The 27,583-nt window shown below is 46.4% G+C and overlaps 1 protein-coding gene across 4 annotated transcripts in view; it reads right to left on the bottom strand.

Annotated features, from left to right (window-relative positions):
- Nucleotides 1-27,583, bottom strand: part of TRAPPC9 (trafficking protein particle complex 9) — a 575,975-nt gene that overhangs the window by 500,159 nt on the left and 48,233 nt on the right. For all 4 annotated transcript variants that reach the window (XM_032592000.1, XM_032592002.1, XM_032592001.1 and 1 more), the window contains 2 exons: nucleotides 25,436-25,557; nucleotides 18,031-18,156 (listed from right to left, as the gene is read on the bottom strand). In XM_032592000.1, the coding sequence (XP_032447891.1) occupies nucleotides 18,031-18,156; nucleotides 25,436-25,557 (248 nt within the window). The remainder of the gene's footprint in view (nucleotides 1-18,030; nucleotides 18,157-25,435; nucleotides 25,558-27,583) is intronic.

The raw sequence follows: 27,583 nt of genomic DNA, 5'->3' as shown, positions 1-27,583 counted from the left end.
CACAGGGGTGCATGTATCTTTCCAAATCAGTATTTTCATTTTCCTCAGGTAAACGGCCAGAAGTAGAATTACTGGGTCATATGGTCCTTCTATTTTTACACTTTTGAGGACCCTCCATTCTGTTCTCCAAAGTGGCTGCACCAGTTTGCATTCCCACCAACGGTGCACGAGGGCTCCCTTTTCTCCACGTGTTCACCAACACTTTTTTTTTTTTTTTTGTCTTTTTGATAACAGCCGTTCTGACAGGTGTGAGGTGGCATTTCATCGTGGTTTTCATTTGGACTTCCCTGATGATGAGTGATGCTGAGCACCTTTTCATGTGTCTGTTAGCCATCTGGATGTCTTCTTTGGGGAAAATGTCCATTTAGGTCTTTAATCAGATTGTTTGTTTGGTTTTGAGTTATATGAGTTCTTTCTGTTTTGGATATTAACCCTTTATCAGATATATCATTTGCAAATATCTCCTCCCATTCACTGGGTTGCCTTTCTGTTTTATGGTTTCCTTTGCAAGTGCAAAACCCTTTGAGTTTGGTGTAGTCCCAACAGCTTATTTCTGTTTGGCTTCCCTTGCCTGGGGAGACAGATCCAGAAAAGTGTTGCTAAGGCTGATGTCCAAGAGATTACTGCCTATGTTTTCCTTTAGGCATTTCATAGTTTCAAGCCTTATATTTAGGACTATAATCCATTTTGAATTTACTTTTATATACGGTGTATAAGAATGTGGTTCAGTTTCACTCTTTCGCATGTAGCTAGCTGTCCACTTTCCACAACACAGTTTATTGAAGAGACTGTCTTTTCCCTATTGTATGCATTGGACTCCTTTGTCATAGATTAATTGACCATATAAACCTGAGTTTATTTCTGGGCTCTCTGTTCACTGATCTATGTGTCTGTTTCTGTACAAGTACCATACTGTTTTGATCACTATAGCTTTCTAGGATAGTTTGAATTCAGGAAGTGTGATGCGTCCAGCTTTGTTCTTCTTTCTCAAGACTGCTTTGGCTATTTGGGGTCTTTTGTGGTTCCACACAAATTTCAGGATTCTTTGTTCTAGTTCTCTGAAAAATACTATTGATATTTTCATGGGAATTGCTTTGAATCTGTACATTTTTCTAGGTAGTATGGAGTTGTAACAATGTTAATTCTTCCAATCCATGAGCATGGTATATCTTTCCATTTATTTATGTCATCTCAATTTCATTCACCAATTTCTTATAGGTTTCAGAGTACAGGTCTTTCAACTCCTTGGTTAAGTTTATTCCTAGGAATTTTGTTCTTTTGATGTAATTGTAAATGAGGTTGTTTTCTTAATCTTCCTTTCTGTTATTTCATTATTAGTGTATAGATATGCAACAAATTTCTCTATATTGACTTTACGTCCCACAACTTTCCTGAATTCAGTTATTAATTCTGGTAGATATTTGGTGGCATCTTTAGGATTTTCTATAGATAGTATCAGCTCATCTGCAAGTAGTGACAGTTTTCTTTTTTTCTTACCAATTTGGATGCCTTTTATTTCTTTTTCTCGTCTGACTGCTGTGGCTAGGACTACTAGTACCATGTGGAAAAAAAGTGACAATAGTGGACATCCTGGTCTTATTATTGATCTTAGAGGATATTGGCTGTGGACTTGTCACATATGGCCTTTGTTATGTTGAGGTATATACTGTAAAGTGGAAGCATCATTTCACATTCACACTGGTAACCTAAGTGAATTACAGTTGCCCCACATGTTCACCAACACTTGATGTTATCAGTCTTTTCCATTTCAGTCATTCTGGGGGCTTCAGTTTGCATTTACCTGATAACTACTGGTGTCAGACATGCTTCCATACAATTACTGGCCACCTCTATATCTTCTATCATAAAGCATTTGTTCAAATTTTCTGGTCATTTTTTAAAGTTATATCATTTGTCTTATTACTGAGTCATAGGAATTCTTTATATACTCTCAATGTTCTATTTTCCCAGTCTGATGCACATTTATTTTCCAAAAGGAGTCTTTTGATAAGCAGAAATTGTGAAGGAGCTCAATTTATTAATTTATCAATTGTAAAGTAGCTCAATTTATTTTTCTTTTATGGTTAAAGCTTTCTGTGCCCTTGCCGAAGAGACTTTTGCTTACCCCAAAGTCCCAGATATATTCCCCTATGTTCTCTTGTAGAAGCTTTATGCTTAGGTACAGGATCCATGGGGATGTGGATTTAAAGGACAAGGTCTTTGCCCTCTTAGCATACAGTACCAGCTGCAGAGAGATGCCAGCGCAGTGAGGTGCAATCATGGGCAGGAGACTAAGGAGGTCTACACAGGAGAGGCAGGAGTACTTAATGCTTTCAGCACATACCTGTAAACTCCCAGACCATCAACTGTATCCTTTGGTTTTAAATACGGTAAAAGATGTTGGGGGATGTAAAATATCAGTAGTCATAGCCAGTATGCTCAACGAGGCCACCATCTAAAATAAGGATGACAGCCTAGGCAAGATGAGAAGCCGTGGCCTCTAATCCCTCAGAGTTCCCACGGATTCTTTCATGGACACTATTAAGGATGAAAGACCAGGGGCACCTGGGTGGCTCAGTTGGTTGAGCCACTGGCTCTAGATTTCAGCTCAGATCATGACTTCATGGTTTGCGGCATAGAGCCCCACATGGGGCTCTACCCAACAGCATGGAGCCTGCCTGGGTTTCTCTCTCCCTCTCTCTGTGCCCCTCCCCTGCACACTCATACTCTCTCTCCCTCAAAATAAATAAACATTAAAAAAACATTTAAAGATGAAACACTGGAATACTCTCATCGGTAATATACTCTTTGATTCTTTGTATCATTTGAACCTAATAAGAAACCAAATGATAAACACTATAAATAGAACTACAATCACTTCAAGCCCCAGAAAATCTTGGGCACAACTGCTTCAGAGCCCCCGGAAAACACTTGACTGAAAAGCCCCTCATTGCCCATGGGACCTGTGAAAAGCCATGTTAGGTCAGCAGAGACATCCACCGCACAAGAATCTGGGGGATATAAAAGAGTCCCAGGCAAAATTTTAGGCCACAAGCTTCACCAAATTTTGACATGAAATCAAATTCCCAAATTCATTTCAGATCTGCTGCTCTTTTAGGGAGTATTAATCAACACATCTTGTTCTAGTTTTTCAATAGGCTGCATGGCCATGACAGCTGAGGCCACAGGGCCCAGACATTTGCATGAAGTTCCAATGGAAAGTAACTGAAAGATTACTCAAGACAAGTAGCTTTATTCATAGGACGGGCTCTGAGGAATTCCAATGCTAACTTAACCATTCCCTCCCCAACTTGAAAGCACGTTCACACCCGTTTTATCCACTGGAAACGAAGCTGTGCTATTAACAAACAGGAAGCTGGCTGTCTGGAAGGATGGGATAGGCACAGGAATCAGAAAGACCCAAGTGCCAGTTCCAGATGTGCACATCACTAACTCTGGCGCTTTCCTTATTAATGCAGGTAATAAAATCCATTCGTGACCATCGGGAAGACTAAATGAAATACTGTGTGTGGTCAGCACAGGCTTAAAACTCCTAGTGAGTGTGCAGGAAATGGGAAATACCATTGTTAACTAATTAACGCCTTTGATGTCACTGGTGTTAACTCAAAATTAGCCAGCCAGAGATGTTCCAGAAAATGCCTCAACGGCCATCAGCCTTCTCAAACATGGAAACCTGCAGGGACCTGACGAATAAGGCAGCGGCAGTCGCTGTGAGACAGCCCGGTGATGGCTCTACCCACGATGACTGTGACATAGCAGGGCAGAAAACCGCGGGGACCGTACATTCTCAAGTGTGGAAAACACATTCTGTTTCTATCCACATTTATTTCTAGCCATAATTATACAGAGAGAAAATATATCTTCAAAATTACACAAAATTTCCATACATACGTGTCAAAACAGTTTGGAAAGGAAAGAACATAACTTTCTTCCCTGCATCCCAAAGCAGGGTTACGAGGTTTGTACCAAGGACCTTTCTTTAAAAAGCATCTGCTAAAGTAACTGGATCCATTTTGGGTTTTAATCATTCAAAGGGAAAGGATTAAAAACAAAACAAAACAAAGTTACGTAAGCCCTGGTCCCTCGATGGTTGACAAGGTCATGGAGGAAACAGACAAGCCAACAAGAAATCAGTCTCCTGAGTTCCCAGTGCCCGAGAAGAAGAGGGATGGAGGGAGGGGTGGTACTGGGGCAACTGTGCCCAGCACTGTTAGGCAGGTACCTAAAAGGCTCCTAGAGCAGGTGCATACACCATGTGCCTAACACCTTGACAAACATTAAAGAGAGATGAAACTTTATAGACTATCAACCCTTGGTAAGGATGCTACCCAAAAGTGCTAGAGCACTTGACTTTGCTCATCTCAGTTCCCTTGATTTCATTCTTAGATAATCTTAAAAACCAAGTCACCTGGCCTCACGAAGTACGGCCTGCCTTTACCAACTTTGGGTTTAGTGACCGAGCAAGCTTATGCGTAACTGGACAAACTCTGACTATGTCTTTCTCAGCATCCATTCTTTAATTCTGAAGAGTCCTGAGTTGAAGTATATCCGCCATAAAATCTATTCCTTCCAATGACAAGTCATGGAGCCCGGAATTAAAAGCCAACTACATAAGTCCATATACAACCAAACTGTCACCCACCCATCATCACTTTCTTAATATTATCTCCTGCCTGACTGTAATAAACACCTCCCTCCACCAAGCTCATAAAACACAGATTTGTCTCCTCAAATAAAATGTAAGCTCCATAAAAGAGAAGACTGTTTCATATTCACCTCTGAATTCCTAGCATACTACAATATCAATGAATATAATTATGAAGATAGCTTTTTCCTCTAAAAAATCTTTTTGGATATTTAAATGAAACCTTGGGAGAAAGGCAACGTTGATGTATTTGGGCTCCGACATCCTGATTCAGAACCATATGAGGACCTTTTTGTATTAACTGTTCATTGATTCATTCAAAACACAATTTCTCATTCCAGGAGGATTTATATATTTCTGCCAAGAGTTTATGGTCACTCCCATGCCAGGACAACTTGAAACTAAATCCTCAGGTTGGGTTGTTTTTTTCCCTTCGAACAAGATTCAGAGTTTCCTTATTTTCTTGCTTTGAGGAGTGGGATTTTTTCTTCTAGGTCTCTCTTTCATTAAACATAGCTCAGGGAAGGTCTTGGCTTTACAGATGGGTCTGCCACCTGATTCCCAATGGGGGCCGCCCTGAGGCTCACCTCCTGTCCCTCCTACATGGGCTGTTGAAACCATGTTCCCAGAGGTAGGTGGCATTTGCTGCCTTCTGAGACTCACTTACCTTCCAAAATTCATGCTTTGTAGTTGTTTTGGCCCCAAAGGATTTCCCCCTTACTTTTTTGCTATGCATCTTGAAAAGTTGGGGGAAAAACTTTACCTTTTTTTTTTTCTAATATTTATTTAATTGGGGCAGAGCGCAAGTGGGGGAGGGACAAAGAGAAGGGGACAGAGGATCTGAAGCGGGCTCTGCGCTGAGAGGCTGACAGCAGTGAGAAAATACACTAGTTTTCCTCTAAACATACATATCTAAATTTTTCTTTAACTATTAACGGACATTTCTTAATTAAAAAATAATTAAGGGATGGGGTGCCTGGGTGGCTCAGTCGGTTAAGCGTCCGACATCGGCTCAGGTCACGATCTCACGGTCCAGGAGTTCGAGCCCCGTGTCGGGCTCCGTGCTGACAGCTCAGAGCCTGGAGCCTGCTTCAGATTCTGTGTCTCCCTCTCTCTCTGACCCTCCCCCGTTCATGCTCGGTCTCTCTCTGTCTCAAAAATAAATAAACATTAAAAAAAATTTTTTTTAAATAATTAAGGGGGCGCCCAGGTGGCTCAGTCGGTTAAGCATCCGACTCTTTTTTTTTTTTTTTCAACGTTTATTTATTTTTGGGACAGAGAGAGACAGAGCATGAACGGGGAAGGGGCAGAGAGAGAGGGAGACACAGAATCGGAAACAGGCTCCAGGCTCCGAGCCATCAGCCCAGAGCCTGACGCGGGGCTCGAACTCACGGACCGTGAGATCGTGACCTGGCTGAAGTCGGACGCTTAACCGACTGCGCCACCCAGGCGCCCCAAGCATCCGACTCTTGATTTTGGCTCAGGTCATGATCTCACAGTTCGTGAGACTGAGCCCCACACCCGGCTCTGTGCTGACAGTGTGGAGCCTGCTGGGGATTCTCTCTCTCTCCCTCTCTCTCTGCCACTCACTCACGTACTCGCTCTCTCTCTCAAAAATAAATAAATGAACTTTAAAGCAACTAAAATAAAATAAAAATAGATAGTTAAGGCCTGCCATAGGCACATAAAAAAATGCTCAACATCACTCAGTATCAGGGAAACGCGAACCAGACCCACAATGAAATATCACCTCACACCTGTCAGAACGGCTAAAATCAAAAAGACAAAAAATGACAACCGTTGGCAAGACTGTCAACAAAAAGAAACCCTTGTGCACTCTTGGTGGGATTGGAAACGGGTGCAGCCACTGTGGAAAACAGCATGGAGACTCCTCAAAGACTTAAAAACACGGGCGCCTGGGTGGCTCAGTCGGTTAAGCGTCCAACCTCGGCTCAGGTCATGATCTCGCGGTTGGTGAGTTTGAGCCCCTCATCGGGCTCCGTGCTGACAGCATGGAGCCTGGCTTCAGATCCTCCTTCCCCCCTCTCTGCCCTTCCCCTGCTCATGCATGCGTGCGCTCTCTCTCTCTCAAAAATAAACATTTTTTTTAAAATAAAAAATAGGGGCGCCTGGGTGGCGCAGTCGGTTAAGCGTCCGACTTCAGCCAGGTCACGATCTCGCGGTCCGTGAGTTCGAGCCCCGCGTCAGGCTCTGGGCTGATGGCTCAGAGCCTGGAGCCTGTTTCTGGTTCTGTGTCTCCCTCTCTCTCTGCCCCTCCCCCGTTCATGCTCTGTCTCTCTCTGTCCCAAAAATAAAATAAAACGTTGAAAAAAAAAAAAATTAAAAAAAAAATAAATAAATAAATAAATAAAAAATAGAAATACCATATGATCAAATAGTTCCGCCCCTGGCTTTTATCCAAAGAAAACAAAAACATTAATTTAAAGATAGATGCAACAAAAAAATAAAAAATAAAGAAAAAGTAAAAAAATAAAGATAGATGCACCCCTCTACTTATTGTAGCACTATTTATAGTAGCCAAGAGATGGACACAACCTAAGGGTCCACTGATAGGCACTCATGGATAAGCATAGTGTGTGGATGGTGGGTAAGGAAGATACAGACATATATACGCACATACACAACGGAATATCACTCGGCCATAAAAAAGAGATGGGATTGTGCCACTGCAATGATATGGATGGACCTGGAAGGTATTACGCTGAGAGAAATAAGTCAGTCAGAGAAAGACAGATACCATAGGTTTCCACTCATTTGTGGAACTTGAGAAACTGAACAGAAGACCATAGGGGAGGGGAAGGGAAAAAAGAAAGTTACAGAGAGGGAGGGAGGCAAACCACAAGAGCCTCACGGATACTGAGAACAAACTGAGGGTGGATGGGGAGGAGGGAGAGGGGAAAGCGGGGGATGGGCATTGAGGAGGGCGCTTGTTGGGATGAGCACTGGGTGTTGTATGGAAACCAATTTGACAATAAATTATATTTAAAAAAAAAAAAGACTGGAGTTTCAATGACAGAAATGATGATACTAATTCACTCATATTATAAAGTACGTCTTCACATTCAGCGAGCAACATGGCGGGGTCCTCAGGGACAAGGCATTTTATGAAAATGCTCAGCTCGGGGACAGGCGTCCTTGGTGAGCGCCACAGCCACGCAATCCGGCTCACTCGTGCCACCTGACTGGGATGCTCCAAAGGCGCTTCAACCTCCACCTGCGCAGAGCCGTCCCCACGGTCCTCCTCCCACAGCTGTCCTCCTTGGGGCCCCTGGCCGCCTGCCCCCACTGGCACACACACCTCCCCACCCCACCCCCCCCAGAGCTCAGCATCATCCTCGCACCCCCAGCTCCCTCACAGCCTGTGATCAGGGACCACTTCCTATCAAGCATACCTCCCCTGACAGCCGTTCGCCAACACGCGGCCTGAAACGGGCACCGTGCCGCGCACTGCACACGCATTAGCTCGCTGACTGTGTGACTGTGTGACTTCACGACAGGCCCGGGGCGTCAAGGCGTTAGCAGTCCAACTGATTAGAGAAATTCTGTTTCCTCAAGTGAGCCGTCCAGGTCACACAGCTACTAGGTGGCAGAGCTAGGATGAAGCCCCACTTGACAGCCAAACCTCAAAGCCACCTCCTCTAAGTCACCCCGTCACCCCCTGCCCAGCCTTCCACAGGTTTCCAAGCATTCTACATGCAAAGAATGATCCTTCACAGCACAGTAGGCCCTGGCTTAAAGTCCTCAGGCTGTACACGGGAGGCTGCACACAGCCCACAAAGCCTGTGGCGGTCGGCTTCCTGTCACCTCCCCCGTGCGCCTCCCGCACGCCTGTCCGGCCGGCTCTGTGTGCCTCAGACTCTAAGCGCCCACCCTCCCTCCCACTATGGGGCTCCCCACTTGCTAATCCTCTGGCCTAGAATTCAAATTCTGTAGAACCCTGGACTCCCGCGCAGGAGTACCGTACCACGTAAATCTCAATCACACAGTGGATTCCACGGTCACCCTCTTTGACACGGACCCAGGGTCAGCTCTCAGAAAAAGGCTTTCGTGGGAGGAACCCAGATCTCGTTCTTTATGTGACTTCTACCCATTGAGCCGTAGTCAGCGCTCGTGGCTCTGTTTCAACAGATGACTGGCAAAATATTTAGTAAGCTCACCTCAGCAGGCCATGACGAGCATATTAGAAAATATCAAATTGGCTGTACCTACAACTGCAGCCAACCAACACGGCCATGGGGGAGAGAGCCCTCGTTCTCACAAGTGCCGTTCAATCATTTACACCTGGAGGTGTTTAATAAACACAAGTGCTAATCAGTCAAGCTCCCGAACATGACCCTCTTCAAAGACATACGAATCAGGTTTCAAGTACAGCACTCTTAACAGAAATTTATTTTGGAACAGATAGCCCTAAGCTACTCTATGCATCTGACTCAAAGCATCTGACTAAATTCACCCAAAGGATTAAGGTGAATCCATCCTGAATAAGCTCCCAGTAGGACCCATACAGTGCCCCACCCAAGGGTCTGATTTCTCGCCATCACATCACGTGCTCGGGTAGCTTAACCTGAGTGTGGGTTTCTCGTTTATAAAATGGGGGGAAAGAGGCAATTGCGAATAGATTCATTTAACAAATATAGATCTGGCACTTACTGTGAATAAAATCCTAGGAATACACAGATAAATGCCCTCAGGAAGCTCAGCCTTTCCATTTACAATAGCATTGAAAAGAATAAAATAATGAAATAAATTTAACAAAAATGCATAAGACCTGTACACTGAAAACAATAAAATACCACTGAAAGAAATTTTTAAAGACCTAGACATATGGAAGACACCTCATGTTCATGGAATGGAAGGCAATATAAAGACGTCAAAACTCCCCGAAGTGATCTACAGATTCATCCCGATCCCTATCAAAATGCCAGCTGGCTTCCTTGGAGAAACTGGCACGCTGACCCCAAAATTCACACAGAAGTTCGAGGGACCCAGAATAGCTAAAACAATCTTGAAAAGGAAGAGCAAAGATAGAGGACTCACACTTCCCAACTTCAAAACTTACTACACAGCTACTGTGATCAAGTCAGTATGGCACTGGTACAGATGGACATATAAATCAGTAGAATAGAATCTAAAATCCAGAAAAAAACCTTACACTTACAGTCATTTTTCCACAAGGGGGCCAAGACCAATCAGTGGGAGAAGGATGTGTAGTCCACAGAGGGCGCTGGGACAACTGGGTGTCTACCTGCCACAGAAGGAGTCTGCGCCCAACTGTGTACCATCAAAATGAACTCAAAATGGACTCACCGACCTAAATGTAAAAACTAAACCCATCAACTTCCCAGAAGGAAACAGTAAATCTCTGTGACATTGGATCAGGCTAACGTTTTCCTAGACGCAACACCAAGAGCATGAGTGACAAAACAAGCAACAGGTAAATTGACTTCATTAAAATTAACATCCATGCTGCAAAGGACATCATCAGCAAAGTGAAATGACAATCCACAGCAAGGGAGAAGACTTGTGCAAAGTGTCTATCTGATAAGAGACTAGTATCCAGGATACAGAACGAGCTCTTACAAGTGAATAATAAAAAGAAAACAAAACCCAGTTTCCCAAAAACTGGCAAAGAATTTACGCACAAACAGCCCATCAGTACACGAAAAGATGCTCAACATCATTAGCCATCAGGGAAATGCAAACCAATGACACAACACTACACACCCAGCAGGACGGTTATAACCAAAAAATGGACAATAACAAGCATCAGCACGGATGTGAAGACAATGCCGGTGGACACGTACAATGGGGCAGCTGCCTTGGAAAACTGTCTGGTAATTCCTCAGAAGGTTAAACACAGAGTCGCTGGATGACCCAGCAACTCCTCCTTGGCATATACACCCAACGGAACTGAAGACACATGTCCTCATGAAAACTTGCACATCAGTGTTCATAGCGGCATTCTTCATAACAGCCAAAGATGGAAACAACCCAATTTCCATCGACTGATGAATGAATAAGCAAAATGGGGCCTATCCACACTGTGGGAGACTATCCAGCCCTGAAACAAGAAGGAAGCACGGGTTCCTGCGACAACATGGATGAACCTTGAACACGTTATGCTCAGGGACCCAGCCAGACACACAAAGACCAACACTATCCTTCTAGGTGAGAAGTACGTAAGCGTTCATTGTACGACTCTCATAACTTTTCCAAAGGTTTAAAATCTTTCAAAATAAAGTGGATTACACATTAAAAACACAAAGTAAGGGCATCTGGGGTGGCTAGTCAGTTAAGCATCGGACTCTTGATTTTGGCTCGGGTCACAACCTCACAGTTCGCAAGATGGAAGCCTGTGTGGGGCTCTGTGCTGACAGCACGGAGCCTGCTTGAGATTCTCTCTTCCTCTCTCTCTGCGTCTTCCCCATTTGCACGTGCTCTCTCTCTCTCTCTCTCAAAATAAATAAATAAACCTTAACAATACAAAGTAATTTCTCACAGGAGGGTTTTAAGGATTAAAGGCAGAAGCACACGTAAAGCTCTCAGCATGATGCCATGCACGTCCGCACGTGGTCACTGCTGTCACTGCCACTGGAGGAGGGGTGCCAACGCCCACGAGCACTGCATTCTTCACCGCTGTCTCGCGTCTGCTGTCCAACAGACGTTAGCGTGGCCTGCCCTCTGACAAGCGTGCGTGGCCCAGCGGCCACGGAGATGACTAAGACAGTCCCTGCACTGGACTCCGCAGGCATTCCCAGACTTTCTTAGTAGAGATTTAGCACTTTAATGGCGGCTCCGTTTTTAAGCAACTACCAGGGCAAGTAGCTTCGAATTTTGAAGAGCCATTCTGTTTATGCATTTACTTACATTCTGCCCCATTCTAAAAAAAAAAAAAAAAAAACTAAATCAACTTTTTAAACACAACTTAGCAACAATAACAACAAAAAGACAAAAGTGGGGCGAAGAGAAAGTGAGGGGTGCACAGTTAAATGAAACCAGGGGAGGTAAATCATAACGCGGGCCACGACGTGTGTACCATGATTCAAAGCGGACAACAGATTCTGACAGCTGACGCGGAAGAGACGAGTTACAAGAGCCCGGTGCCCACGACACAAAGATCTGTGTCAGCTGCCGGCCCGTCCCCACGCGGGAAGCTCTGCCACAGCCTTCTCACCTCGGAGCGCCATTCTCAGTGCCCCCGAGTTAAATGCAACCGTGTGCGAGGCACCGTCTCTGTCTCTGACTCTCCCCCGGTGTCAGCCCTCGCCCTGTGTCCTCACTTCACTGGGCTCCCACGCCAACAAGTGAAGCCGACCCCGTGGCCTGGAGCGCGGCTCCTCCCCTGGAGCCCAGTTGGCGGCAGGGTCTCCCCCCACCCCCCGTCTGCTCTGCTCCCTTCTCCGCAGCCTTGACTTCTCACCAAGACATTTCCTCCTATGCCTGCTGCCCACAAAACCCCTCTGCCATATCCAAGAACGCCGTGCTGTATCGTGTTCAATCAGAAATTTCTCCGTTCCCTCTCGCCTTTCCCTTCTCCGGGAAGGAACTCGACTTTCCTCCCTCCCCACGCAACCATTTCTTTTCCTTGCGAGAGCTGTGAATCCCCCACGCGCCATCCGGAAAGCCGGGTGCCCTGCTGGCCAGGACTGACACGTCTCGGCCTCACCTAGGCTGTAACTTTACACTTTCCCCTTCTATCTTAAAAAGGCTCTCCTGAATCTCCCCATCCCTCTGATTTGGGGCTTAATTTGACATAAAGTTCTGAGGTCACAATTATCATGTGCGTATCTGCCCGCTTTTACTGGGTTTCCTTAGCAACAGCTTCATTAAGGAACTGCAGCCAGACGTTTAAAGAGGCTGTTCTATCTGAACGGAGTAGCCTGCACAAAATTCAAATGGCTCTGAGGAAAAAACTAACCAGAGACAAAGCGGTCGCGGATCATGAGCCAAAATGTTCTTCAAGCGGCCCAGAATCATTCCTGAGCATCAGGTCTATGGCAGGCATCAGTGCTGGGATGACTGCACACTGGCCCCACAGTACGCTCGCCAATCTGGTAAGCTGCTGGGCTTTCTCCAAGTTTCTCAAACAATTTCTTACTACCACTTTCTCTTCTTGTCACCATTTTCTACCAATTAAGAAATTAATTTCAGCCACCTGGGTTGTCCGGGGAAAGCTCTGCGATGCAGTTCACGGACCTCAGACTTCAGAGTCACAACCAGCTACGTTTCAATACCGGTGGTGGTGTTTACGAGGCAATCCCGGCACGGGCACGCAGCCAACTGGTGTCCTCAACTTGCTCTTGCCTACAACTGGCTACAGTAAACTACTTCGCAAAGTTGCTATGATGACACGGTCAACATCTCTTCACGCCTAGTTCAGGGCCCGTAATAAGCTGGCTGCGTAATTAGTTTCAGGTATACTCAGGGAGTTTCAGTTCACCTGATGACGGGGATGCTCTCCCTCTCCCTTGTCCCCGCCTGGTAACAGAACTTCTGTCGCTGGGATCAACGCCACCAGAGCAGCCTGGCGAGAACATTCCCCAGCTCTGCATGATGAAGCACGTCCTTTTCCGCTGTAGAACGGCTCACGGTCGGTAGCCATTTATTTTGTGTATGTCTCCTGCCTGCTTCCCCCCTAGACTCTACACTCAAGCGGTACAGTAAGCCCAACCATGTCTGTCCTGTCACCCACTAAATATTCTAGGGCTCGCAGACGGCAACACGGCGCCTGGCCTCTGCCAGGGAAGGTCGTGTGAAGGAAAGTGTCAGCAAGCATGCTTTCCAGAGGCCCCTTCACCGCTGAGCTTGGGATCTGACTCTGGACACGTTACATAACCCTTCTCTAGCCTGAGGCTCCTCTTGAATAAATAGGAATAACTGCACTTAAGTACCCAGGGTTATGAGAACTAGTAACAAATTCACAACCTAGGAAAGAGCCTCAACAAACACGAGCTGCCTTTATTGCTCCGATCCACGACCGATGGGGCAGACACATATACAGAGCGCTTTCTATGCGCCGAGCGGTATGTTGAAAGCACTCGCCGTGTATTACAGTAACGTAATGGACACTTACAACAAACCCGGGAAGAAGCGAACAGTATCCTTCCCGTCTACAGACTCGCAAACAGGCTATGGGAGGTCACACGTTAGTCCAGGGTCCCGCGGCAAGGAAAACAACGGCAGGAACCCAGGTCTGGGGTGCCAGGACTGGCAGCCCTTCCCTGACTGCTACCATTTGCCTATGACGCCCACGCATCCAAGACACAAGTTTACAGTCATTACATGAAGTGTGTGCTACCATTCGCTATGAGAGACAATTATCGCAAACCCCTTGCAAAAACAACATAAGAAATGACATGTCCCTGGACCCAAACACGAGGAATTCTGCAGAAACCCTCCCCAGCACCACTAGATTCAAGCATGTTTCTTATCTGTTTCTATGTCTGCACAGGGCTTCTTAAAGCAGAAAGTACCTACGAGACTCGTTACCTCCGTTCCTTTCAAACCTTCCACAGTGGCCAAAACCACCGCCAGGAATAAATACAACTCATCAGTTCTACAATGGCACCCATGTGATCAAGAACCGAAAGCCTATTCCATTTCAGAAAAACCCAGGACCCTTTCTTTTCTTGTTACTCTAAAGTCCCAGCAGAGCTCATTATTTTGCTGCCCCGGCAAGCACACATGGGAGAGACGTCAACTGTGGCAAAGTGCCGTGTCGGGGGAAACTGAAAGGGCCGTGCCCCAGAGCAGCACCTCACGGCACTCACCCCTTCCCGCGTGTCTCTGCTGACCTCTGGTGCTGTCCCTGAAGACTGAGCCAAGGGGCAGAGGGCCATTCCACCAGCACCAACTTCCCACGCATCGTCAGCAACAACACTTTATTTTACGGAAGATGTGTACTCCTACGGCCACCTGCAAAGACGGCGTCCCGGCAAGCCAGAATCCCCGGCATTCACCCGCGAGGTGGCTCCGGCCACACGGCCCAGCGAGCGAGCGTTAAGGCCTCCGGGGGCCTCCCCCGACCCTGCCCCCGGCACCCAGCCCGCGGTCCCGTGGCTTCAGGTCTTCCGGTGACCGCTGGAAAGCGCGGCCCACCCTCCACTCTGCCCACCCCACCCCGCCCCCCCCCCCCCCCGAGGTGACAGCAGCAGGGCGGCTGCAGGGAAGACACCACGACGCTCCCGGACACGGCGCAGCAACTCTACACCGAGCCCCCCAACCACCGCGAGGGTCTGCTCCCCCGTTGCGTCACAAAGGAAGATACTGAAACACAGCGATTCTGCGGAAGGTTGCACAGAGAACCAGGGGCAAAGCCAGGACTGAGCCCAAGCCTGTCTGACCGCCCTCCACTCCTGCACGAATCCTCAGCGTGAATTCCCACGAGGGCCCCCACCCCCCTGATGAGCCCGTGTCTCCACACTCACTCCAGACCCATGACAAGGTCTGGCCCCGGCCTGCCTCCTGAGCGTCTCCCCTCTGCGGTCCCTCAGGAACAAAATCCCTTGGGCCAGGAGCGACCGCCACTCAACAGCTCAGAGTCTCTGGGGTGCCGTTTCCCTGACACCAAATGGCCCCAAACAAAATGGTGGGATTTTTCTTCTTTCGGTCTGTCTGTACTGGGTTTACTGGCTCTCCTCTGTTTCTGTCTCTCCCTTCCGTGTCAGGCCTACAGCTGCTGCTTCTTACTAGCTCCAGCAGCCTCCGTCTACACCTGAGCTAAGAAATCACTGTGCGGGGTGCCTGTGGGACTCAGTTGGTAGAGCATGAGACTCTTGATCTCAAGGTCGTTAAGTTCAAGCCCGACACTGGGTGTGGAGCCTACTTAAAAAAAAAAAAAAAAAAAAAAAAAGAGCCCTGATGCCTATTCTCGTTCAAAACATAAACTGATTCTAGTCTCTCTCCCCCTCCCACCCCCAAGCCTCCCCCTCCCCCTCGCCTGAGCCTCAGCCCACATATCACACCCACGGCCAGGTCTGTCACCTCTGCTCCAAAGCACCCTCCACAGCCCCCCTCTCAGAGCACAGCTCGACCTCGACCTTGCAGCCACAGCCTGGGTGGCGTCCAGCCGACCCTCACACAGTCGTCACCACTCCCTTTTCACCACCCACGCGTGTTGGCTGTCCCGCCTCTCAGCTGGGAGCATCAGGACTGCTCACCAAGCACTCTTCCCCACCTGAGACAAGGGGATCCTGTCATTCCCATGCCTCCAAGCCCTTTCCTTTAAAACCCACTGTCAGGGGCGGGTGGGAAGCTCAGTCGGACGAGCGTCCGACTTCAGCTAAGGTCATGATCTCGCGTTCATGGGATCGAGCCCCGCGTCGAGCTCTGTGCCGACAGCTCGGTGCCCGGAGCCTGCTTCGGATTCTGTGTCTCCCTCTTTCTCTTCCCCTCCTCCACTCATGCTTTCACTGTCTCTCTCTCTCTCAAAAATAAATAAATACTAAATAAATAATAAACATTAAAAAAAATTTTAGGGGTGCCTGGGTGGCTCGGTCGGTTGAGCGTCCGACTTCGGCTCAGGTCATGATCTCACACTTTGTGGGTTCGAACCCCACGTCGAGCTCTGTGCTGACAGCTCAGAGCCTGGAACCTGCTTCCAGTTCTGTGTCTCCCTCTTTCTGTCCCTCCCCTGCTCACTCACTCTCTCTGGCTCTCTCAAAAACTAAATAAACATTAAAAAAAAAATTTTTTTTTAAATAAATAAAACCCACTGTTGGGAGAATACACTGCAAACCCTTCACCTGGCCAGAAAGACCTCCATTTCTGACTTGGGCCCCCTCCCTCAAGCTCCCTCTCCAGCCTGTCTCCATCTGGCCTGGTTCCTTCCAGGGAACATGCCGTCTCAGATTTCAGACTCACTCCTGCTGAGCCATCCTCCTGGAATGCTCGGTCCCCCCTCCTCCTCTCCTGGCTATCTCCTATCCAGCCTTCCCGCCCTAGCTTGAACCTCCCTGCCTCAGATGGCCCCTGACCCCACACCCTCCACCACCACCAAACTAGCTCAAATCGGTTTGCCACACTCCCTTGTCCCCTGTTTTTCAGTCACCCCACCACCGGAGGTCCACCTTTGCCATGAGGCTGTCAGCTCGAGGAGGGCAGAACCTGCCTTCTCCCCACCCCTCCCCCCCCCAGCACAACCTGTGCTCGGCAAAGAGCTTTGCCACTAGTTACCTGTGTCCCACTCCCAGCCAAAGGTCCTTATAGAAGCTGCTGAACTTTGAGACTGGGTGGCCCCGTCCATACAAATCCAAGTTAAATTAGCTAAATGTCTCCAATCTTTCTAGACTACCAACTTTGTGATTTTGCATTAGCAACCTACAACTAAATGTTCTAATGACTTCGTTTTATTAAAATCATATCCAGATGCAGACTGAGTGGTATTTCTTGAGTGCCTACTGTGTACCATGAACTGTCCAGAGAACTTTCCCAGACTTTGTGTTTTAGAAACCTAACGACCCAGCCCGGGTTACAAATGGCAGTCGTGCCACAAGTGACCAGAGTGAAGCAACAGGCAGAGCTGGACCAAGGTCACGACGCTGGCGAGAGACAGAGTGGTTTCTCTACTCAAGAAAAATTTTGAAGGGCAGAAAACTCTGAATGTGGGGGGCACCTGGGTGGCTCAGTCGACTGAGTGTCCGACTCTTGATTTTGGCTAATGTCATGGGACTGACCCCCACACTGGGCTCCACACTGAGCATGGGTCCCTCTTGGTATTCTCTCTCTCCCTCCCTCCCTCTCGCTCCCCCTCTCCCTCCCTCCCTCTCTCTCCCCCTCTCCCTCCCTCCCTCTCTCTCCCCCTCTCCCTCCCTCCCTCTCTCTCCCCCTCTCCCTCCCTCCCTCTCTCTCCCCCTCTCCCTCCCTCCCTCTCTCTCCCCCTCTCCCTCCCTCCCTCTCTCTCCCTTTCTCCCTCCATCCCTCTCTCTCCTCCTCTCCCTCTCTCTCTCTCCCCCTCTCCCTCCCTCCCTCTCTCTCCCCCTCTCCCTCCCTCCCTCTCTCTCCCTCTCTCCCTCTCTCTCTCCCCCTCTCCCTCTCTCTCTCCCCCCTCTCCCCCTCCCTCTCTCTCCCCCCTCTCCCTCCCTCCCTCTCTCTCCCCCTCTCCCTCCCTCTACCCCTCTCCCCTGCTCACATGTGCTCTCTCTCTAAAATTTAAGAAAAAGAAAAGAAAAATCAGAATTCTGAAAGTAAAGTATCGTGACGTAAAGCAGTATTTAGGACACCGAGTTCTGGCTGCAGACTTCACACCACACTGAGTCCTAGCAGCAGGGTCGCAACAGGCTCCAGGAGAGCTGCACTAACCCTTCCACGCACCGCACCCGCCTGTCGGGAGGACGTGCACCCACCTGTCGAAGATTAATGTAAACCGCGTTCTGGAGAAATTCTGAAGCATCCATGCTCCGCTTCTGAATGGCAAGGACTCGCACAGCCTTGACACACGCTTCTAACTCAATCACTCCGGCATTCTTGTACTGTAGGGTACAAAGGGAGATCCTCATCAAAAAAGATGATTTTCTAGCGTATCGTAAAGCCTATATACCACGGGGAACGCGGGGACCCTTCGGGGCACCTCCCCAAGTTCCAGGACCTAACAGTCCCTCCCAAGGGGGGGCGGGTGGAGAGCAGAGAGGGAGGACCGTACTGGGGGACGTCTTATCACGCCACACTGTGTGGCTCGGAGCCTGGAGCAGGCTGCTGAGTGGCCCCCGGACCCCGACCCAGTGCCCTCCCTCCAGCACCCTTTGCCCCCCCAAGGCTGCACCACAGAAACTCTGCACACTAGCCGTCGGCCTGTTTTCTTTTCCACTCCAACCGGTTTTGTTTTCTTTCTAAGTATCCCGAGCTGGAGCGATTTCCAATGGCGGCATCCGCAGAAACTTGAAGAAAAATTTAACAGAGATAAATCCATGTACACCAGGGCCTAAAGACCGCCCGGGGGGAGCAGGTCCCTCACAGATACTCCTACGGAGGCATCAAACACTGGAGGCCCCCCTTTCCAGCAACAAGTATTTACCGAGACCCCCCATGGGCCCAACAGGCAGAAATGCTCGGGAGAAGGCAGTCTGTCCACCTACCAATTGTTACAAAGGTCACGTTTCTTACTAAAAGTATTTTTATAAGGTAGAAAAAGAAAGTGCTGTGCTGTTAGGGCAGCCTCCTTCTTCCCTCTTTTCAAGTATGTAACACGTACGTAATTCACGGCACGGGACAAAAACCACCCCGCACAATCATGAGGAGAAACTCTGCTTCCCTGACTGGCAACACTGAAGTCAGAAATCACCAATTTTTACATACCATTTAACAGCACAACAATAAACTCACAGAAGGACTTGATTCCACTGAAATTAAATGACTTCTTCTCCTTCAAAACCCTTGAAACAACTTCCGTGTAAGTGGCAATAAAAGCCAACTCCATTTTTTTCACAAATGTTTATGTTACACTTACATATTTTTAATTATATTATAAAGATTTAAACTGCAATCATAAAAAATTACTCTTACATCAGTAGAAAGGTATCCACAATCAGCAGGGATTAGGTAAAGAATGGACCATTACTAAAAACCTCCATACCTGCTCTCTATAAGCATTCTCCCGGAACAAAAATTCTGGGATGCAGGGACCAAGCCCCGTTCTCACTACTGAGTCCTTACTAAGGACTGTCCTACCAGCACAGATCCCAGCATAGCATTGTATAATCAATACTTCAGGAATAAATGAGGGAACTCTCTCATTCAATTCTAAAACAAAAACCCTACAATAAATATTATCCTCATGTTAGGTTCTAAAATGAGACTTAAAAAAGTAAAGTTTCTTGGGGCGCCTGCGTGGCTCAGTCAGTTGAGCATCTGGCTTCGGCTTGGGTCATGATCTCACAGTTCGGGAGTTCGAGCCCCGCGTCGGGCTCTGTGCTGACAGCTCGGAGCCTGGAGCCTGTTTTGGATTCTGTGTGTCTCCCTCTCTCTCTGCTCCTCCCCCGCTCATGCTCTGTCTCTCTCTCTCTCTCTCTGTCTCTCTCTCTCTCTCTCTCTCTCTCAAAAATAAACATTAAAAAAAATTTAAAAAAAAAAAAAAAAAAAAAGGAAAGTTTCTTGCCCAAGGTTACAAAGCGAGGATCTAGTGGAGACAGGGTTTGAATTGCATCCATCTGACCCCACAACAACCGGTGGAGACAAGGTTTGAATTGTGTCCATCTGACTCCAGAACTAATATGGAGCAAACATGCCATTAGGAACCAAGTGACCTACCAGGGTCGGGCCTGGTTAGTACTTGGATAGGAATCAAGCGACCTTCACTTGAGAGGCCACAGGAACACAGCTAAAGGTAGGTGAACACCGAGAACTCTGCCCGACACCATAGCTCAAGCGTGGAGGGTCCTCTGCCTCCCAATCCAGCCGTCACTGTGTGACTTCAATCGAGTCACGTACCCTCTCTGGGCTTTAGTCTCTCACCTATGAAAAAGTATGAGGCTATATGCTCTCTAAAGTTCCTTCCAACTATAAATACGATGACACCAATGTCTCAGGAGAATGTCTATGTCTCCATTTCATTTCTTCTAATAAAAGAGAATTTCCTTGGCCACAAATCAGAAATCGAATAAAAAATCATTTGTGAAGCCACCAAGAATCTGCTTACAAGATTTCACTATCACTCACAGTGAATGAAAACCAAAAGATGGGGCCTCTCCCTTGGTTAAGTGAGAGGCAGCCTGACGTGTGTGTGCATGTGTGTGCGTGTGCACGTGTGTGTGTGCGTGTGTGCACGTGTGTACAAATCAAATACGATCAAATCAAATCTGAGAAGTATACAGAGATTCTTATACCACTGTCGTCTCATGGTGGGGGAGGACGTAAAGGAGGAAAGACAAGGAGCTAAGAGGAAAACGAGGCAAATGAACAGAACTACAACCAGAGAAAGGAAGATATCACTTGCTCTGTCTGCTAGCATCACATACACGCTATTAGGAACGGGCTTCTCCCCAGACGTCTCGTTGAGCACGTACTCAACGGAGGAAGGACAGACGATGACCGTTTTTTTATTGAGCAATACAAACGGGTCTGCCCCGGTAGTAGGCATTTTCCATGTATAAATTGTTTACTCTGATTAAAAACTCAATGCAGGGGTGCCTGGGGGACTCAGCCAGTTAAGCGTCTGACTCTTGATATCTATCGGCTCAGGTCATGATCTCACGGTTCACGGGATCGAGCCCCGCATTGAGCTCTGTGCTGACAGCATGGAGCCCGCTCAGGATTCTCTCGCTCCTTCTCTCTCTGCCCTTCTCCCACTATCTCACATGCTCTCTCTCTCTCTTGCTCTCACTCTCTAAAAATAAATAAACATTTAAAAAAAATTTTTTTTTAATCTTGGTTCAGTAGGCCTTAACCTCGCCATTTGAGAGAAAAGAAACCCGGGGCTGAGAGAGCATACCAAGGAAATGAGGTCAGACGGCACAGACACAGTGGAGGAGAGACTCAAGTCCAGTTCGGTCTTACTCCAGAGGCTGCTCCTTCCACTCTGGGGACTGGAAAACTCAAGACCCACGGCCACCTGGCTCCCCTGCTGTGCCCACGGCAGACAAGTCTCTCCCACCGAGAAGTCTCGAATTCTTACTAACACAGTGCTGTGGGCAGCCACTAACTTTCCATCAGATATGGCTGGGGAAGAGCCATCCACCTGCCATGCCCGCAGGGCTCTGCCACAAAGGCAGGAGAGCCTGGTTCCTGTGCACGTTCAGAGCCTTCCCTGGTCTAACCCTGGCTCCTTCTGCTTCTCTAGTCCAAAGGCAGTCACCAAACTGCTAGAATTAGTTACAGGAGCCACGTGACTTCTCTCCATCTGTCTGCCCACCTACAGAACTTAGCTATGATCATTTTGATAATCTTGGAAACAAAGTTTAAAAGACAGAAAAGAAAGGAGTTTGAAAAAAGTACTTAATATTTAAGATTTTTCAACAGCCAGTTACAAAATGAATATTAAAACCTCAATCTGCCTTTCCACATTTCAGCTATAAGCAGTTCAAAAATATAATGGCAAAAAATCTCATCCACCAAATTAACAAAAACACATGCAATAACTAGAAATAAACTTAAAAACAATGCTCACGTTCTCTACGAAGAAACCTGCAACTCTGTATTGCGGGACTTAAAATAAGATGTGTGAGTGCAGAGACATTAACATATTCGACAGAGACAGTAATTTTGCAAAGATAGGAGTTCTCCTAAAAATAAGTCAAAACTTACTTCAAGCCCCATGAAAATTCCAAACTGTTTCGTGTGTGTGTGTGTGTGTGTGTGTGTGTGTGTGAGATGAACGAAATATTTCAGGATTCTTGAGGAATTATTATTCATAATACTAGCCAAGAAAATCTAGGATGGGAGGAAGGGATTTTAAAGAAAAGAAGACACACTAGTACATATTAAAGAAACCACAGGAGATAAAATATCACGATGCTGGAGTAAGAAAAGAAATTCATAGAAAGGAATAAAAAGCTCGGAATTAGACTCCAATATGTGTATGTATTCAGTGTAAGTGGGATTTCAAATCAGAGACAAAAAGTATGAATTCCATAAATTGTGGTGAAACAAGGAGATAGTAACCTGGAAAAAATAAATGCTATTTCTGTGTCATAATGTACACAAAATAAATTACAGGTAAGGAGATAAATATTTTAAAATGCTAACCTCATCAAATACAATACTTTCCATATACTTAACTCTGCTTATCCTCACCACAACACTTTCAGATAGGTACTATCATCATCCCCATTTTAAAGATTAAAAAAAAAAAATGAGGATGGGGCTCCTGGGTGGCTCAATCAGTTAAGCATCGGACTCTTGATTTCGACTCAGGCCATGATCTCACGGTTCATGAGCTCAAGTCCCACATCAGGCTCTGCACTGACAGTGGGGAGCCTGCGTGGGATTCTCTCTCTCCGTCCCTCTGTCACTCGTACGTACTCTCTTTCTCAAATAAATAAACTTTATTATAAAAAAAAAAACTGAAGAAAAGAGTTCCATGTTATTGTTAAGGTATTTCTAAGCATAATACCAAAGGTAAAAACCCAAAAGGAAAAAATTTACTATATTAGAAACATGTTTTGACCACAAAAAGAAAAAGAAAAGAAAAGCTCCTGAACAAAATCAAAGGCAAGCAACCTTAGGAAACAGATTAGTAATAGGCGTCAATGAAAGAAAAGAAGCTGGTATTCACCATATAAAAAGAGCTATAACAGAGCAACAAGAAAAACACCCTAACTTAAATGTGTACAAAGGACACAAATGGGTAATTCATATAAGAAACATAAATGCTATGAAGCAAAAACTGTCCAATATCTCACTGGTAATCAAATCCAAACTAAAACAATGGGAAGTTACTTTCACCCATCACGGTGACAAATACTCTGAAAGGATACAATAGCTGGTGTTTGTGACAGAGCAGACTGTTACCCTTTTGGCACGACACTATGGCATGTGTAAGTAAACTCTAAAAACACCATGTATGCTCTTTGACTCAAGTCCACTTCTAGGTACTATCTCCTTAAAAAAAATAATAAAAAAATAAATCAGTCCAAAAAGATTTCTCTACCAGGGCGTTTATCACAGCACTGTTTACAACTGTGACAAGGAAAACTGAAATGAACTAATATTCATAGAAGAGAATCAGTTAAATAAATCTATACCTTTTCATACCCTATTGGAGAAGGAATTTGGGGAGTAACTTGAAAGTAACTTATCACAAGTGTAAATGTCATATCCAGTGATTAAATTTCCAGAAATCTTTTTTTCTTAATTTTCAATATTTAATTTTTGTATCTTTGAGAGAGCGTGAGTGGGGGAGGGTCAGAGAGAGAGGGAGACATAGAATCCAAAGCAGGCTCCACACTATCAGTGCAAAGTCAGGCACGGGGCTCGAACCCACGAACCCTGAGATCATGACCTGGGCCGAACTTGGACGCTCAACCAACTGAGCCACACAGGAGCCCCAAATTTCCAGAAATCATAACGAAAGGGATAATCACACAAGAATATATGTACAAGAATGTTCACTGATGCATTTTTTCCTAACAGGGGAAAGTGAGAAAACCTAAGCATCCATCAAAAGGTAAGAATTTAGGAAATCAGAGCAAGCAGTGAGCTCTGTGGGAGCAGGCATTTCGCTTTGCTCTAGGTGCTGTCTACTCCCCATGTTGGGTTCCTGATGGCCGCTTACAAAAGTGTTGACAAATGACTACATCCACACTTTAGAAGACTTTCCACCCGAGGGGCGCCTGGGTGGCTCAGTCAGTGAAGCGTCCAACCTCAGCTCAGGTCATGATCTCACGGTTTGTGAGTTTGAGCCTCACATCAGGCTCTGTGCTGACAGCTCAGAGCCTGGAGCCTGCTTAGGATTCTGTGTCTCCCTCTCTCTCGGCCCCTCCCATCCTCGTACTCTGTCTCTCTCTCTCTCAAAAAATAAACAAACATTTAAAAAAATTTTTAAAAATTGGAGTGCCTGGGTGGCTCAGTCGGTTGAGCGTCCGACTTCGGCTTCAGGTCATGATCTCGCAGTCTGTGAGTTCGAGCCCCGCATTGGGCTCTGTGCTGACAGCTCAGAGCCTGGAGCCTGTTTCAGATTCTGTGTCTCCCTCTCTCTCTGCCCGTCCCCCTCTCACACGCTATCTCTCTCTCTCTCTCTCTCAAAAATAAATAAACATAAAAAAAAAAAACATAGAAGACTTTCCACCCTATCTGAAAGAATCAAGCAGGTTTGCAGTGGGAGGACATCTGGGATGAATCTGTGAGTGAATAAAGCAAGTTGCAGAATAACACATGCGGCATAATCTCATCTTCCTAAATAAGAGATATACATACACACATATATGCATTTCACAGGCATAAAGGTCACAAGAGAGATGTACCAAATGGTTAACAGCTGTTACTCTAAGAAACAAGGGTAGGAGAGGTGGGCGGGTTTCATCTTCTGATTTTGCTACCGCTCTTCTACACAGCTTGACTTCTTGTTTTCAGTATTTCAGAAAGTAGATATGAAATTTAATTTTTTTTTTTTTTTTTAAATCCAAGGGTCACCTGGGTAGCTCAGTCGCTTAAGCATCTGCCTTCGGCTCAGGTCACAGTCTCCCGGTTCGTGGGGTCGAGCCCCGCGTCGGGCTCTGTGCTGACAGCCTAGCCTGGAGCCTGCTTCGGATTCTGTGTCTCCCTCTCTCCCCGCCCCTCCCCCGCTGATGCTATGTCTGTCTCTCAACAATAAATAATAAACATTTAAATAAATAAATAAATAAATAAATAAATAAACAAACAAACAAACCTAGAGTATTAAGAAGGGTGCATCCAAAAGATGGAATGCCGCCCACATCACTAAAAATCAGGCCGTGGAAGGTTTAACTACAGAGACACGCCACATGAAAAATGCAGGTCTCCACACAGTAAGTATTGGGTGCTCACCGTTTTTTATAATATAGGCAATATATGTTGACAGAAAGACCAGAAAATAGATATTAAAATGTTAAAATGGTTATCTCCGAGTAGTGGGGCTATGATCGTCCTTTTTCCCCTTTTTCCAAATATTAAATTCACACTATTATGAATCAGAAATAAAGAAGTGTTTTAGTATATCGTATCATGCATTAGAGAATGATACATGAATACTTACAGACCCAAATAATTGGGATGTACTGCAGTATTTCACAGTGTAAACCAGGAACCCCGGATTAAAAAAAACAATTATGTAAGGGATTTACGAAGCAGTAAAATCACCTTGCTGTAATAGGAAATGGCCTCCTTATATTTGTCAATTATGTCCTCAGGACTCAGACAGTTCTTAGCACGTCCAATTTCAGCACTGGTGTCGGGATTTATGCCATTGGTTGTGAGGGCACCTGCAAACCAAAAGAAAGAAAAGAAATAATCTTTTGCTTTTTCTGTCTTGCTTCTTTGTTTGAAAGAGGGGCACAAACCAGATAAAACTTAAATATTCCCTACTGCAATTCAAATAATGATGCTGTTTTTTAAACCTTCCTAACTCATATACCCCCTTCCTGGCTCATATACCTCCTTCCTGACTCATATATCCCCTTCCCGGCTCATATACCCCCTTCCTGGCTCACATACCCCTTCCTGGCTCACATACCCCCTTCCTGGCTCACATACCCCCTTCCCGGCTCACATACCTCCTTCCCGGCCCACATACCCCCTTCCCGGTCACATACCCCCTTCCTGGCCCACATTACCCCCTTCCTGGCCCACATTACCCCCTTCCTGGCCCATATACTCCCTTCCTGGCTCATATACCCCCTTCCTGGCTCATATGTTCCCTTCCTAGCTTATATATCCCTTTCCTAGCTCATATACCCCCTTCCTAGCTTATGTATCCCCTTCCTAGCCTGTATATCCCCTAGAAGTCTTACCATCGAAGCACCATATGAAATGTTAAGTGACTCAAAGTAAGTTTTCCTCCTTGTTGAAATTTTCTGTTAAAGAACATGGAGTGCATTATAGAAAAGTACCGTGTTCATAATAACCAGCTTAGGCATCTGGAAGACCACGCCAGTGGCGAGCACTATCTCACAGCTCTACACTCTGAGTGCCAGCAGGAGGCCACACTGTCTCCTCAAATGACCACCAGCTACATGAAAGCATTTTCTGAACCGTCCAGCCCTGAAGAAACAGAACTCATAAATGCTCGGATCCTTTCTGTGGTCGTCATTGTCTATTTCTGGCTGCCTATCAATTAGCAGAACCACCTAATTCCCCGGCCATCAGACCAATGTGGGGGAGAGTTCTGGAGAAATCTCCATTTACAGAACATAACCAACTACACATGGAACTCGGACAGGGGAAAAAAAAAAAAAAAAAAGGATGAAGCAGTTTTTGATTTCACAGAACACAAAAGCGACTCTCCCAAGCCTCGGTAACAGGAACAGCTGGGCTCCTGCTAAGCCGCTAGTTTATCACCGGGACAAACTCTTCAGGTCTTCACGCCTGCTGGGGTCTCAGGCACGGGCTGCTGCCCATCCCGACAATCCATAGGACACAGGCGTGCCTCTCAATGCCTGCCCCACGCGTGCCAGCTTGTCTCCTACCCTGGCTTCTGACCTTGGCCCCATCTTCCCACCTGCTTGTTTGACATTCTGTTCTTCTCTAAGCTGTCTCAAATGCTTTTGGGAACAAGACAGAAGAGTAAGTGGATAGAAAGACAGATGGACAGGTGACAAACGGGCAGAAAGACTCCAAGAAAAGGGAAACAAAGAAAATTTCCTACACAAAACCCTCCTCTCGTTGGGGAAGAAAGAACCACCACAGGGGACCAGGAAGAGGCAGGTAGCTTAGGATCTTGTTTCCTCTGGATTTTGTGAAAATCACAGCAAGGGATGAGAGGGTAGAACTATAAATAATAAAAGAAAAGGGCATGCTCGAAAAAACCTAAAATATACATTTTTTAAAGAACAGATTCCAATCACTGAGGTCCAATGACACAATTCTTGAGTGCTACAGAACTGAGAATTCCACCTCCGAGCCACAAGACACCCCTCTGGAGCAATGAGCACTTACACAGAGTGGCTGTACCATCATCACAGCCAAAGATACGTTCTTTTGCACTGAGAAGGACTCAGAACCTGTGCTAACAAGGACTTTGCAGGTCCTCACTCACAACCCCCAGCCACTCTAGGAAGAAGGCACTCCTAGTGTATCTCGTTTCCGCGGGTGACGAAACAAGTCCTGGAGAGGCCGAGTATCCTTACTAGTGTTCAAAATTACAGAGCCAGTGACTCCAGGGTAGGATCCGAACTTGGGCCTACATTTTCCACCACTGTACGATTGTGCTTTGCATGTTTTCCTACATATAATACACTTATTTCTGGCTAAAATATTTAATAAGTAATAGGCAGTCTTGATTTATTTAAT

The sequence above is a fragment of the Lynx canadensis genome, chromosome F2 (genome assembly GCF_007474595.2).
Source record: "Lynx canadensis isolate LIC74 chromosome F2, mLynCan4.pri.v2, whole genome shotgun sequence".
In the NCBI taxonomy this organism is placed as follows: Eukaryota; Metazoa; Chordata; class Mammalia; order Carnivora; family Felidae; genus Lynx; species Lynx canadensis.
Note: the sequence above shows the minus strand (reverse complement) of the source record. Positions and strands in the feature narration are given on the sequence as shown.